Here is a 15,731-nt window from a genome sequence, read left to right on the forward strand (position 1 = left end):
AAAAAAGAGGAAGAAATGGTAGCCTGTTGCCAGCTTGCAATCCCTAGGCTATGATCGTTGATTACTCCTAACATCCCCAAAAGAGAGACAACCAGACATTATGTTTCTCCAATGGAAGCACAGAGCCGGGTCTATAAAATATTCTGGCCCCAATAACAGAACCTAAATTTGATTAAGTTTCTAGATCTTACTGGCAATTAAAGGAAATATAAGATAGAGAGGATTATGTTAAACAACCTCCCAGGGATGTAATTGCCAAAATTCACGGTGTAAGAGACTCCTTAGGATAAATGATCTTGCTTCTTTAACAAAAAATTGCAAGTGCTGGAGGTGGACACCTATGGATTAAAGAAGACTTGAGACTCTAAGCCAATCGTAATGTGTAAACCTAACCAGGTGATTTGAAAAAAAATTATTATAAAGGAAAGAATTAAATAATCATGAAAATTTTATTGTATTAAGGGATTTTTTTAAAGGTTCATTTCTTAAAACATATTTTTATTGATTTCAGAGAGGAAGGGAGAGGGAGAGAGAGATAAAACATCAATGATTAGAGAGAATCATTGATCGGCTGCCTCCTGCGCTCCCCCTACTAGGGATGGAGCCTGCAACCTGGGCAAGTGCCCTGACCAGGAATCAACTCTGACCTCCTGGTTCATAGATTGATGCTCAACCACTGAGCCAAACCAGCCAGGGCTAAAAGCCAACATTTAAATCAGAACGATGAGGTTTAGAAAAGAGACATCATGGAACTCTAATCAGTAGACTATTTCCCAATAAATACATTTGCTCTAAAGCAAATAAATATCAAATTAATGCATATTGAATGATTTTACATAAAAGTAAAATCATTACACTTTATGGAAAATATTTTAATGATTCTTTATTTAACTGACTTTTTAAATTAATTACTAACTATTGGTACCAACCTAGAAATAGGGATATAGTTGAAATTACTGAGGAAAGGGCAAAATAGAACCACTGTAAAAGGAAATAAGGCAGTATCTACCCAAACTACAAAGACTTTTAACACAACAACCCAACTTTATAACAAACCTGCACAGGTACCAAATGACGTCTGGACAATGTTAATCACTGAGGTACTACTAGTAATGGCAAAAGACTGGCACCAGCCTAAGTGTCCATCAGTAGGGGACAATTTGTATGTAGTTCTGCACCCATGCAGCCCACATAAGAATGAGGAAAACACTCACATACTGCGAGGAACGATCTCCAAGATACAGAGCTAAATGAACAAGCAACGTGCTAGGTGGTGTACAGAGTTCCCTACTTTCTGTATATTTGGGGAGGGGAAGGGGGAATGGGTATTGGAAACAATAAGTAAATATACATAATTTGCTTGTACTAAAAACAACATTAGAAGAAGAAAGAGACTAATAAAAATGAAGAGAGAAAATCAGGGTTGGGATGCAGGGGTGAGAGCAAGGTTTTACAATATGTATCTTTCTATACAGCTTTGATCTTTGAATTATGTAATATGTAATTACCTATTCAAAATATCACGTATTTCTTTAAAAATAAAAAGTAATGTCTAAAGAATATACAGAATATAGGAAAACATGAAATAATTTATTTTACAGTTTATACCAGACTGTTCAACTATTTTCCTCTGGGGAGTGAGATCTGGAAATGAGTGTTTTCACTTTGAACTTTATCGCACTTGTGTATTATTTAAAATTTTATAACCACGAAGTATTGCTTTAAAAATGAAAATATATACTCACTGTAGATTATTTATCTCCTGTTCCCCCACCCCCCCATGTATTTCTTGTACACAACATTAAAAAAAATCCAGCTTGAGTCTCTGCCTTTTAATCAGGAGTTTAATTACCTTTATGTCATGACTGATATGCTTGTCTCACTGCTGTTATTTTGTTCCATGCTGTCAATTTCTGATGCTTCCATGGGGGGGGTCCTATCTTTGTCTTTTGCGACAGACAATATGTCTCCTTTTGTTCTAATTTTCTACTGGGATATGGAAAGCAGAAAACCTGCTTTCCATCCTGTTTGTGGATGATTTTAACTCTTGCATAAACAAGTTTGAAATCATACTCTCTCCAGTGATATAATTCAGGAAATATACAGTGACAGTGTAGCCAAGGGTTTGGATTCTGGCTCTGTCACTTACAAGCTGGGAGAATCCTGGGCAAGTGACTCAACCTCGCTATGTCCAATGGGGACCATAACTAACCTACTTCCTAGACTGGGGCATGGCTGAAGTGAGTAAGTAAAACACTCATCACAGTGGGACAGAATTCGTTGGCTTTTCTTTGAAAGATCAAGGAAAAGAGGAACGTGGGAGAAAGAACCAGACAGTCTTTTGTAGATGCCTTCACTACCTGGAAGTCTTTCTTGGGAAATTTCTGATTTTTTTCCTTTATTTAATCCTCATCTAAGGACATGCTTAGAGATAGGAAGAGAAGAAGAGAGGGAGAGAGGTAGGAGGGATAAGGAGAGAGAGAGAGAGGGAGAGAGGGAGAGGGGGGAAAGAGAGGGAGAGGGAGAGGGAGAGGGAGGGAGAGGGGGAGAGGGAAACATCGATTGGTTGCCTCCCCCATGTGCCCCAACCGGGGATCAAACCCGAAACCTAGGTACAGAGAGAGAGGGAGAGAGAGAGAGAGAGAAGGAAAGAGAGAAGGAGAGAGAGAAGGAGAGAGAGGAGAGAGAAAGAGAACCATCAACCAGCTGCCTACCCTATGCTCCCTGACTGGGGATCAAATTAGCAACCCAGGCATGTGCCCTGACCAGCAATGGAACTGTCAATCTTTTGGTGCACAGGAAGACACTCAGCCCACTGAGCCAATCTGGCTGGGCAGGAAGTTTCTGATTTAAACATATGGATCCCTTATGTTCTCTAGATCCGGGGTCATCAAACCCGGCCCAGGGCCACATCCAGCCCATTCACTTGTGTTGTCTCAGGCTGTTTTCATATAACGGTGGCCAAGTTGCATAGAGACCACATGCGAGGCCAAAGACACTTCCTAGCTGGCCCTTTAAGAAAAGTTTGCTGACTGCTGCTTTACATCAGTCAGATAATCATCCTTCTTTCTAAATTTATGAGAAGAAGTCTTTTTCTCCCTTGTCCCATTACAGCCTCTCAAAAACAAAGTGGCTCTTAGCATATATTAAAGATTTTTTTAAAGTCCATTAGCTTCTGCATTTAATTGTCCACAAGGTGGGGATACTTAATCAAAAACAAAACTAGAAAATTGAAAAAGTCGAAGATGCTGATTACAAAGCAGGGTTCTCCCAAGGCTGGGACACAAGGGGGGAAAGGGGCCACGGAGGGGCCAGATTCCCAGGGTCTCTCCACCTGACCTGCGTGTTAGCTCTGGGACTGGCCACCCCAGGTGGCGTCTCTCACTCCACCCCTCTCATGTGCTGCTCTCCAGGCCCCTGAAAACCAGGGTGGCAGCAAAGGCCCCTCACTCTGAGAAAAGTGAGCAGGCTCTTCTTCCCGGGGCCATGTGAGGGTCTCTCTAACAGGCTGCCCTTTATTTTTGGCTGCCTACTGTCCCCCCAGAGACAGAACGAATGGAACAGCTTTAGTTTCAAAATTAGGACTTTGCCTGTGAATAGTGAGCTGAAGATTCTCGCCTGCCTCACGTGTGGTTTTGAGTCTCTCACTGCCTTCTTGAGGGCAGGGCGGTGGTTGAGGAGCACCTGATCCTGGAGGGCGGCAGTGGGGAGAAGAGGAGGATTCTGCAGTTACCACGTCCTGACACCTCTTCGGGGGGGTCAGCTTCACTGGGACTGGACCCCACAGGCTCAGAGGCCTGGGGCCTAGGCTTCTGGCCCGGGAGTGGGGAGAATCTTGGTGAGAAGATAGGACCAAGGCCCAAAGAATTGGTAAAGAAAAATTAATAGTGGTTAGACCAAGAGTTGTCCGGAATTAGGAGAATTAGGAGAAAGGAGAGACCAGGGGAGTGAGAGACAGCAGGAAAATGTCCTGGACGAGATGATGAACATGAGGAAAACCAAAGATGTCAGAGGAGGTCGACAAGCAGGAGGGAGAAGGAGGGGCCGGCTGAGGAAAGGTGAGCGACCACCGACCAACAATCCCCAGACCCTGGGCTCCGCATGGCTGCTTCACAGGGTCACCTGCTTCACCCGCAAACAATCCCATCAGACATGCATGATTATCGCGCTCTCCAACGAGGGAATTGCCTAATCGACCTGTTCCACAGCTGGGAGGAGGTGAAGCCATGAGCTTCGTGTTGTTTCTCTGCTGCTAAAGCTCATGCGATTTCCAAAACTGCTCATCTGCTAGGGAAAATGGCAGATGAGGTTGTGCGGACCTTGCTGTGGACTTTGGAGGGTGGAAGGTAGTCTGTTCATGTCGTGATGGGGCAGGCACCTGGAGGATGGAAACGTACCACTAGATCCCCTCACGTGGAGTGATACTCATCTAACGGGTCCGATGAAAAAATGGTTCAAATCAGGTTAAAATAATGCTCACAGCCAACACACATTAAACATTGCCTCTGCCCGGCACTTCTCCAAGAACAGTGACTGCTCATGACAATCCTGTGAGGAGGTTCCCGTTATTAACCACACTTTACAGATGGGGCAACTGAGGCACAGGGAGGTCAAGTCACCTGCTTAGGGTGACTCCACTGCTAAGTTGCAGGGCAGAAACGAAAGGTGGTCTGGTGAGAGTCAGGGCTCTGAAGGCCATTAAAGGGGCTCTAACCTAATTCAAAGGTCATTCATTCATTCAGTGATTCCTCAACCAGCACTGACTGAGCATCTAAGTGCCAAACAATATATCAGTTGTGGGAATATGAGGTCAAGGATGATTCCCTAACCTCATGGAGTTTACAAGCCACTGATCACACAGCTAACACTTTTGAAGACTTACTTTATGCCAGAATCTGTCCTTTACATATGCAGCTTATTATTATCACCACCACACTTTTTCAGCTGGAAAAACAGAGGCTCAGAGGGAAAAAGTGACCTGCCAGGATTGCAGCCCAGGCCCCTGACTCGAGAGCCCACAGACCCTCTTACACGCATTGTGCTCTCTGTGGTCCCTCCCCTCCTCCTGCACCTGTCATCTCTGGGACAGTGCTCCATCGGGAAACCCCCCCCGACACCCCCCACCATTTGTTCTTCTTTCTTTCCCAGCTACTGGTCGCTGTGCTCAGATTTGGGTTTGGGGACTGGGTATGTAGAGAGGTCTCTTAGGTCTGTACCTGCTGTCCATTAAGTGAGATGAGAGGAAGAAGTTTTCTGGCTCCCAAAGGAGAGAACCACAGCCCCTGCCTCCTGAGCACTGTCATCGCTCCCAAGGGCCTATAGGATACGCATGACTCATCCATTATTCGCAAACATGTACGGAGGGCCCATTCTGTGCCAGGCACTATGTTTGGTACACAGATTCGACACAATCCTGGCCTCGAGAAGCTTAACTTGTGTTTTAAAAGCCTGCAGTTTGCTGGCACAGACAGTTAGTCTCTGAAATGAAGTAAAAACCTGCTTTGTGTGGTGAGGTAGGACTGAGGAGCTGCCACAGTAACCCCTGTGCTGGGATCACGCTGTGTTTCCTCTGGCCAGTCTGCCCTTTGTCCCTGGAGACTGACCACGGGATAACAAGGCAGCATCTAGTGGGGCACAAAAGCCAGGCCTGGAGATGTCCTGGGCATTGGGGAAATCAGCGTGAGCAAAAGAAAGAGTGGCAGCAGCTTGAAGACTCGAGAACTCACAGCACAGCCCACTCTGCTTCGGGGATGGAGCAGCCCTGGATGGGTCAGGACGCAGGGCTCCCATTGGCTGTGATTTTGAGAGTTCCCAGGTGAAAGAGGTGTTTTGATGCCTGACAGTCTACAACCAGTGTTTTTCCAGTTTAAACTCTGGCTACCAATAAAATTTCTATGCACAGTGGTCCTCCAAGCCCCTGCCATTCCAGTGCGAGGGTGAGAGGGTGGCCCTGAGTCTGAGAAGAGGAGGATGATACGGAAATGCACCCAGTGGTTCAGGCCACGTGGTCCCCTCCTCAGCCTCTCTGCACAGCCGGCCCCAGCCTGCAGGCACGCACCTTCACACCGCAGCACGGCGCTGTTCCAGACCACGCTGCCCTCCTTCAGGATGCAGGTGATGGTCTCGGAGCCCTGCGTCCCAAGGAAGCCTTCGTCACACAGGAAGGAGATGGAACTTCCCAGCTGGAGGCTGTCTCCAAACCGCTTCCCGTTCACTGGAATGCCCGGGTCCGGGCACTCATTGTGCCGGAAGGCTGTGTGGATGGGGGACAAGGATGTGATTAGGCAGAGCTGGTGTGCAGTGGGACCCCCCCAAATCAGCTTCATTATTATGGTCAACCCTAGCCCTCCACCAGTCCCCCAAGAACCCACCATGCTGGAGGGAGAGCCAGGTCCCCAGAACCAGGGACTCCATGCCACAATGGGCATAAAGCAGGTGATTCTTAAACCTGGTCTCCTGCCTTCCCAGGCACCTAATCCAATTTCCTTCTAATGAACATTTATAGACCAGGCAGTGGGCTAAGTATTTCTCACATTCACTCACTTATATCATATAATGATTCCACGAAGTAGATATTATCCCAGTTTGTAAATGAGGAAACTGAGGCTTATGCAGATCTGTCTCCCCAGTGTCAAATCCATTCCATGCTTCCCTAACTTCAGACAGTGATGGGATCACTCATGCAGCAGGTGAGCTGGGCTCTGAATCCTGTGACACTAATAGACACTAAGCAGCATGAAGCAGGTGCCCTGAAATCAGCCCTGTCGGAACCCATTTCCCTCACTCCCTCTCCCAGGAGACTGACAATGCAGGGAAGAGTCAGAGCACTTTTGCCTCTTGTTAGTTACATGGTCCTGGGAAACTTATGCAATCTTGCTGAGCCTGTGCTCCCTGACCTATAAAATGAGATCATACTTCACTTGCAGGGTTATTCTGGGGTAGAAATGAAGGTTGATATCAAAGTGGAGACTATCTGCTATGGCTCCTGATAGAGTAGGTACTCCTTAAGCCCTGTCCATTTTGGCTCAGTGGGTAGAGCATTGGCCTGTGGACTAAAGGGTCCCAGGTTCGATTCTGGTCAAGGGCATGTACCTTGGTTGCAGGCTCCTCCCCAGCCCAGGTCCTGGTTGGGGTACATGCAGGAGGCAACCGGTCAATGTGTCTCTCTCACATTGATGCTTCTCTCTCTCTTCTCTCCCCCTCCCACTCTCTCTGAAAATCAATGGAAAAAAATATCCTTGGGTGAGGATTAAAAAAAAAAAGACCCAGTGCCCTTTCTTCCTCCCGTTCCCCTCCTGCTCCTCCAAGCACACTCGCAGGCTTCCCCCGTCAGGGGTGCCACAGTTCTCGCACTCATGTCTCTGAAGCCACACCCTGTTTGCATCCCTGCTGTCTGAAGGACGGTGGTTTTGCAGTGGAGACGAGGCTCCATGGCTGCACGGGCAAGTACCACTTTCAAAAACCCAATTTACAAGCCTCTGAAATCCCCTAGTGATGGAAACATGTGCAGAGTCAGAAACCGAACAGTCCACCCTGGTGGCTGCTGGATCTTACTGGAGGCAAGAGGCTGGAGACCTGGTGACCCTCCTACTGAAGGTGAGCTGGGGGGTCTGACATGGAGAGGAGAGTGCTGATCCCTTGCAGAGCCTCCACGAAGTCCCCACACCCTTCCCTCTGACATGCAAAGCCTAGGTCAGCACAGACTTCAGTCTTCCAACCTTTCTTTATTAGGAGCTATGACCATGGGGTTGCCCTGACATTTAGAAATAAGTGGTGCCTGAAGCTAGAAGCCCAAGCGTTAACCATCTCTTTCTCCTCTCTCTCTCTCTCTCTCTCTCTCTTCCTCTCTCTCTCTCTCTCTCTCGAAGATCCAGATATAGAACTTTTTTCAGCACCTAGGAGCAAGAGCTCGAGGTCAAGGACTTAAATACTGCCCAGTTCTACCTGGCTGTTGTTCTGAACCTGTCTCTTGCCATGTGAAAAGGAATAGATTTTAGCCTTAAGATGTTTCTGATGTGGGGTCCGCTGTAATGACTGCACAATGCTCACATAGTAGGTGCTCAGTAAACAGTAGCTACTTCATCACTTTTGGAGATGTTTCACGTGGAAGGAGGAGGAGGTTTTACTCCAAGGAGCTCGAGGGGTGGAAAAGGATCACGGGTCATTGTTACAGGGACACAGATTTCAGGCATCATAAGGGGAAGCAGTCAGTGTGCTGTTGTTGCTATGGAGACAGCTGAGTGGGAAGTGAGCCCCCGACACTGGGCACATTCCAGCTCAGCCTTGATGATCATCAGTTGGGACGTGACCCAGGAGAGGACTGTCCTGCAGGGGAGACTACGCTGCTTCCCAAACACTTGTCCACGGACGGACTACTGTTCACTAGCTACATCAGAACCACCTCAGAGCCTTTTAAACAGTACATCCTGGGGCCTCAGTCCTTGGAGATTCTGACTCAGCAATGGGGCCCAGATTTAAAAATATTATTTCTACTATCCATCCAACTGACCATCTGTATGAATGCACAGAAAAGTATCTGATTTGGTAATAGTGTTCACCAAATGTTGGCAAGAACCATTTGTGGGTGGGGGACTTGGGTGGTAGTTAGCATTTCTTCTTTGACCTGCCCCTGTGTTTTGAGTATTCATGTTTGGGTGTGCATCATTCTCACCGTGCTGGAGAAACCCTGGGGAGAATGTGAGGCAGGAGCTTGGTCCACCACCCTTTTGCCTCTTCCTCCTAAGGACCCAGCATTTTCTCCTTTCCTAGAAAATGGGGACTTCCTAGGATTTGGTTTTCTTGGGAGACTATAAGCATGTATTTTTTTGTTGTTGTTGTTAATCTTCTCCTGAGAATATTTTTCCATTGATTTTTTTATGGAGAACGGAAGAGAGAGGGAAAGACAGAAACACTGATGTGAGAGAAACACATTGATTGGTTGCCTCCTGCACGTGCCCTGACCAGGGCCTGAGTTGGGGAGGAGCCTGCAGCTCAGGTGTGTGCCCTTGACCGGAATCAAACCCAGGACTTTTTGGTCCGCAGGCCAACACTCTATCCCCTGAGCCAAACTGGCTAGGGCTAAGCATGTATTTTGCCACAGGTGCCCGATCAGTGTCCACACTTCCTTGGACCCTGCAGAGTTCTCCGCCGTCATCATCCTGGACAAATGGGCTTCCCTGGGGATTCCTTACCCGTCCTCTTCCCACTTCACCAGCGGGGAAAGAGCATTGAGTCACTCATGGATCTTTCCATTCAATAAACATTTACTGGTCCTTACCACGCACCAGACCCCTGCTGGGCAGGTAAGTAATGCATTCCCCTACCTGTGCAGAGCTCAGGGTCTCATGGGAAAGCAGGGTGAGCTCAAGCCAGAGGTGCACTGCTGGGCTGGGAGGCTCAGGGGAATAGGTGGGCTCTGCTGCCTGCTGCCCAAGCTGATGAGAGCAGGGCGCCCTGGAGGAGGCAGGCTGGAGAAGGTTGACGGCGTCTAGCTAGCCTGGTGTCCTGAGGAAGTGCTGACAGGAATGTCAGGGAAGGGCTTTAGTTGGATGGTCCCTTGGAATCTGGGGTCCCCAGTGGCTGAATATTTGGCACGTACTGTCTTCGGCTCAACTAGACAGGTGGGACAAAAAAACAAGATCTCTGTGCCACAGATGGGGGTGGGGCCAGGGAGGGTCACTTTTGTCAAAAGCACGAGAGGGTCCTCCCGGTTTGGCTCAGTGGATAGAGCGTCCGCCTGCGGACTGAAGGGTCCCAGGTTCCATTCCCTGTCAAGGGCACATGCCCAGGTTGTGGGCTCGATCCCCAGTAGGGGGCATGCAGGAGGCAGCTGATCCATGATTCTCATCATTGATGTTTCTGAATCTCCCTCTCCCTACCTCCCTTTCTCTCTGAAATCAACAACGACAACCAAAAGCACGAGAGGGACCAGCTCTGTGTGTGCTTATGTGCATGGGGTAGGGCTTGAGTTGGGGACTTGCATTTCACAAGCAGCCTCTGGGGAAGGATCTGGTTAAGTGCTCAGGAAGACCCAGCTTTTGCCCCATTTGACCATTTGTCATCGGCCAAGGTCATGGGTCTACAGCTTATTATAATCTGGTAAGTAGTTCTCACTGCCTTTGGTGGCTCACAGTCTCCAAGATTCTGTCCCCATCCCCACCCTCACCATAACCCCAGGAGACACAGAAATAAAAACAATCACCTCCGGCCTCGGGTTCCCTCTAGAAGGGGCCCAGGATTGAACTTGGAGGGGACGACTTTGGACTGTGACCCTGAGAGGGGGGTGAGGAAATGCCCCAGAGTTGGCTCTAATCAAGACTCACAGCCAAACAGAAATGGCACTCCAGATGCTACTTTCCGATTTGACTATGGGGATTGGACCCGGGTGAGGCCAAGCCCCCCGGGAATGCCCACAGTGGGCAGCAAGCGGCGTTCACATCAGAGAGGGATCCGTAACTAATGAGCGACAACAGGCTTGCTCTCCCTTGAGCCTTCCTGGTTCTAGCTGAGGCTTCCAGGAAATAAATGCTCAAAAGAGAGTGACGCCACAGGAAAGAGCACCCTGCCCGGCAGCAGTGCTTTATGCTCTCCCTGGGCATGCTGGAGCCCCAGGCCTGGGCACTACAACCCTTGGAGCAGCCCACCCACATCAACACTCTTCCACCCTCAGGGACCGACTCTCAGAGGGATGGCCAGCTGGGGACAGGGAGGACTCACTGGTAAAGGTGATGTTGAAGCCCCTCTTCCCCGTGGAGTGATCCGTCTGGAACTCGAGGCGGGCCACGTGGCCGCTGCTGGTGATGGAGGAGGGCAGCTGGTTTCCTGAGAAGGTGCCCAGCACTGGGGCCTCAGCGGTGGCCCCATCCTTGATGACCAGGAAGTCGAACTGAGGCTCCACGTCGATGTCGTTGAAGGCCAGGTGGATGCGGCTCTCGGGCCGGGCCAGGATGAGCCAGACGCAGTGGAGGTGGTTGCCGTAGTCCTCGGGGTAGTTGGGCGACAGGACGACCCCAGAGGGGCTGGTGAAATTGAAGAAGCAGGAAACTGCAAGAGAAGAGCAGTGGAGGTCAGTAAGCATCCCTGGCATTCTGCCGGGGTCCCTGAGGGCTGGCAGGGGTGCATTCCCTTAGACTAAAGAGCAATAGATAAAAGGGTGACACCAGGGTTGGGCTGGCCTGGCTGGGCTCTGAGCTCTAGGTGGGAGAATGCTGGGTGCCATGCTGGGCATGACACTGGGAAGGGTGCCATGTGCAGGCATGGGGGAGTCGCTCTCCTCTCCCTCTCCCTCTCTCTCTGTGTGCTCATCCAGCAGCGCCTCATGCTCCTGGTCCCATGTGTAGGGAAAACCATCACTCAAGCTTAAGTGCAGTCCCAGTGCCAGCTCCTCTCAGCTGGGGGCGATCCCCCAGGTGGTAACCAGAGCGAGATATTCCAAGTCCATTTCTCTCCATTACATATTTTGGTGGGGAAGTGACAGGGGTGCCCTGGGGACTGTGACAGCCTTGAAGCTACAAAACTATGCTAAGGAGGTGCCAGGTAAGCACCACTTTTCAGAGACCAAAGCTTTGGAGGGAACTGGGGGAGAAAGGTGACAGGGTCTCATCCCGATGCCCCACCCACGTCCTGCTACCCCTCCTTCTTTACCCCAAGGAGCCACTTCTCTGGAAACCCGTATTTTAAATCCTTTTCATGCCAGTGACTAACAGACCCTAGAATGAGGCTGAGGCAAGGAAAGTGCTATCAATGGAAAGAGAAACACACAAAACCAAATTAAAAAGAAAAATAATAGAATGAAAAAAAGAATTGTAACAAATATGCCACAGGGCAAGTACCAGTACTGAATTAGAGATTTTTAATTCTATAAGAATATCGCCAAGATGAGCAAAGAGTATGCTCAGAGGATTCATATGAGAAAAAAATAGAATTACTATATGAAAACACAGTCCAGTACACTAGAGAAAATAAATAAACATATATAACCCAATACTGCTGAGGCTTCATGGAAACTCATATGTATTTATTGCCAGTTGGAGTGTAAAGTTGATCTAATCCTTTTGGAAGGTTATATGATTCTTATCAACAGCCAAAAGACGATTCAAATATTCCGCCTCAGTAATCTCTAGAAATAATTAAAAAGAAAAAGAGCCACATGGACAAAGATGTTTATAGTGACATAATTTCATTATAGAGAAAAAATGTGGACAACCTATATGTCAACTCAATAATGTGAAGTATGTTATAGCCTTTAATGTGATGCAGTTTGAACACAATTATTAAAGTGATAAATACGACCCCGTAGAAAGGAGAATGTTAAGCATCACTTAAGTAAAATGGTAGATAATAAAATTATATGCATACTTTTGATGATAGCTCTTAACTACTTATTTACATATAGATAAAGACTGGACATGAACTCCGAATAAAAACTGTATTAGAGTAATAGGTCTGTGGGTGATAATTTTTCAAAGTGAAAACAACATTTAATTTTTCTGACTGTGAAAATGATAGAGGCTCATTCTAAACATCCTATCCTATATAATAAAAGCCTAATATGCTAAGTGTCCAGTTGTCCGGTCATCTGTTCAATCAAAGTACAATATGCTAATGATATGCTAAAGCTGCTCACTATGACGTGCACTGATCACCAGGGGACAGACAGTTGACCAGTCAACCAGTTGCTACGATGTGCACTGACCACCAGGGGGCAAACATTCTGACTGGTAGGTTAGCTTGCTGCTGGGGTCTGGCCGATTGGGACTGAGCGAGATGGGCCGCACACACCCTGGAGCCCTCCTGCAGTCCCTCCCTGGCTGGCCAGCCTCCTGTGTCCCTCCCTGACCCTGATTGTGCACCAGTGGGGTCCCTTAGCCTGGCCTGAACCCTCTTGCAATCCGGGACCCCCAGGGGACGTTGGAGAGCCGGTTTCGGCCCAATCCCGCAGGCCAGGCCAAAGGATCCCACTGGTGCACAAATTCGTGTACTGGGCCTCTAGTTTTTCATATAAGAAAGTATAAAGAAAGTAAAAACTAATATGTACATTTAAATCCCACTATAACTTGTATATTGCTGTCTGATGTTAATAATAATGAAACTGAAGTAAATTAAAATTTTGACTTTTCTATATATAAAAAAGCCTAAGCGACCATTCGACTGGTAGCTATGATGCGCACTGTCCACCAGGGGATAGATGCTCAACACACAGACATGGAAGCATGGAACAGACTGATGATTCTCAGAGGGAAAGGGGGAGGGGAAGGGCAGAAGGAAATTAACCAAAGATCTTATATGCATACTAGAGGCCCAGTGGATGGATTCCTGCACCGGTGGGGTCCCTCGGCCTGGCCTGTAGGGATCACACTGAAACTGGCAGTCTGACATCCCCCGAAGGGTACCAGATTGCGAGAGGGTGCAGGCCAGGCTGAGGGACCCCACCGGTGCATGAATCCATGCACCGGACGTCTAGTTAATTATAATGAAGTTAATTATAATGAAAAAAAAATCATGTTTGCAAAAAAAGAATAACACAAAACAAAGGAATTCTTTGACTCCTAAGTTGAATTTCTCCTTCCTCTCCCCGACTCCACCCATCCTCCCACTTCCTGCATTAGGTTTAAACTGCTACCCAAAGCCTTCCCATCAAATTCAGCAAAGCCAACCTGGCCCCTTGCCACATTCAGTCTTACTCCTGTAATCTCTGCATTTTATAAGTATAGAAAGAGTTTGGCCAAGGGGAAAGCTTCAAGGTAACACCAGGTATAGTTAATAGTAATTATTACTATTTATTATTGCCGGTGGGGGCTTACTAAGTGCAGGCACTGTTTTAAGCACTTTCATCAATTACTCAATTTAACTATCACAATAACATTATGAGGTGGGTACTGTTATTAATCCCATTTAAAGATGAAGACACTGAGGCACACAGAGGTTAAGTAACTTGCCAGGGCTGAGCATCAGTAAATGGTAACATTAAATTCAAATTTATGCAAATCCATGCAAATTAAAACTAATCTGACTTCAGGGGCCAACCTCTTAGTCACTCCTCAACACTGTTTCCCAGTAAGAGATGAGTACTGCCCATTGGGCCCAAGTTTAACAATGGAGTCCTGGGGGTATTCTCTATGCTGAAGATCGAATTATCAACTGCAACCACTATATCTACCCTGAATTGGGGGGGCTCTAGGGTGGACCTGGATGCCTTCACAAAGCTATCCCATTCCAGCTTTGTGGCCCTCCAGCTGGGGGTATAATGCAAATGATGAGGAATCCTAACCTAAGAAAGCCAAGTACCTTGAAGACTGAAGGGAAAAATCATGTGGCCTGTCTCTAGTTGAACAACATCACAGTGAACTGAAGACAAGAAAGTGCTATGGTTTCAGAGGGAAGACCATCAGGGGTACCATAAGCATATGAACAAATGGATTGGCTGCCGAGGAGAATTTAATTAACAGCACTCGGGTCTCCACCACCACTCCATCACTCTATCACATTATTCGTTTTGCTTTATACCCTTTTTCTATGCTGTAAAGCTGCAGGGGTACCATTTTGAGCAGCTGTATATGGCAGCACTACCTACCACTCTCTAAAGTTATCTTGTTCATTTGTTTGTTTATGGCCTGTCCCTCTTTCTTCCCACTGTACACATGTACTCCGTAAGAGCAGAAATCTTGCTTGATTCCTCTGAATCCTAATGGTCCCACAATGCCTGGCATATTGTAGGTGCTCAACCAATACTTGTGGAATGAATCAATGAATATTTAATGGTTGATGACATTTGAAAAGAGGGTGACATGAATACATAAGCCTTACATTCCATCCCATTACAAGACCCAACCGTCAGAATTGACCAAAATCTATAAAAACAGGTGGGCACCTGTATCAGTTCTGGAAACTAGAGACGAATACGGTGGCACGGTCCTCAATGCATGTCTCTTAGACACAGTGCAGATCTCTCCCTATGCGGTTTAAAGTAGAAAGGAGTATAACCCAGCCAAGTTGTTAAGCACCAAAGACAAGAGCTCCCAATATCAGTGACCTCAAAAATATACTGTTCACATAACACTCAAAAAAAGCCACTTGAAAATGTTTTCTACCAAACCAAGAGATGAATCAAAATGAAGAACGCAAGTTTGGGAAAGTTATGGTTCATAAAAATTATAAAAAGAGTTGGCAACAAGCAAATAAGCCATACAGTAAAGAATCTAAATAATTTCTATACACATAGTTATAAAACAGAATGCAAGTGTAACCATTAGTCTTTCAAAGAGAAAATATATCACTGCTGCCCAAACCCCAGGGTAAAAAATTGCAGATTATACTGATATAAAGAGTAAAGTGGGAGGAAGGAGATATGCTAATTTCCTCATCTTAGAATAAATTCTGTCATATAGTTTCTGTGGTTAATTTGAGAAATATAGGTTAAAGCATGTTTTAATTAAGGGTAATTAGTAATCGACTATAAAGTAGCTTATCTTCAAAATTACCAAAAGGGGAAAAATATAGCAATCAATGTAGCAAAAAAATAAAATAAAATAAAAATAAAATAAAATAAAAAGGAATTAAAAGGAAACACCAAGGAAGTACAGAGAGAGGAAGCATAAAGTAAGATGCTAAAAATGACAAAAATTATCCTCCTATATAATAAAAGCCTAATATGCAAATCGACCGAATGGCAGAACCGGTGGAATGATCAGTTGCTATAACGTGCACTGACCACCAGGGGGCAGACGCTCAAC

At 46.8% G+C, this 15,731-nt stretch overlaps 1 protein-coding gene across 1 annotated transcript in view; it reads right to left on the bottom strand.

Annotated features, from left to right (window-relative positions):
• Positions 1-15,731, bottom strand: part of LOC102258474 (CUB and sushi domain-containing protein 2-like) — a 223,335-nt gene that overhangs the window by 186,328 nt on the left and 21,276 nt on the right. Inside the window, exons 2-3 of the mRNA XM_014549497.1 lie at positions 10,717-11,043; positions 6,059-6,253 (exon numbers count right to left, since the gene is read on the bottom strand). Coding sequence (XP_014404983.1) covers positions 6,059-6,253; positions 10,717-11,043 — 522 coding nt within the window. The remainder of the gene's footprint in view (positions 1-6,058; positions 6,254-10,716; positions 11,044-15,731) is intronic.

The sequence above is a fragment of the Myotis brandtii genome, unplaced genomic scaffold, assembly GCF_000412655.1.
Source record: "Myotis brandtii unplaced genomic scaffold, ASM41265v1 scaffold555, whole genome shotgun sequence".
NCBI classification, from domain to species: domain Eukaryota; kingdom Metazoa; phylum Chordata; class Mammalia; order Chiroptera; family Vespertilionidae; genus Myotis; species Myotis brandtii.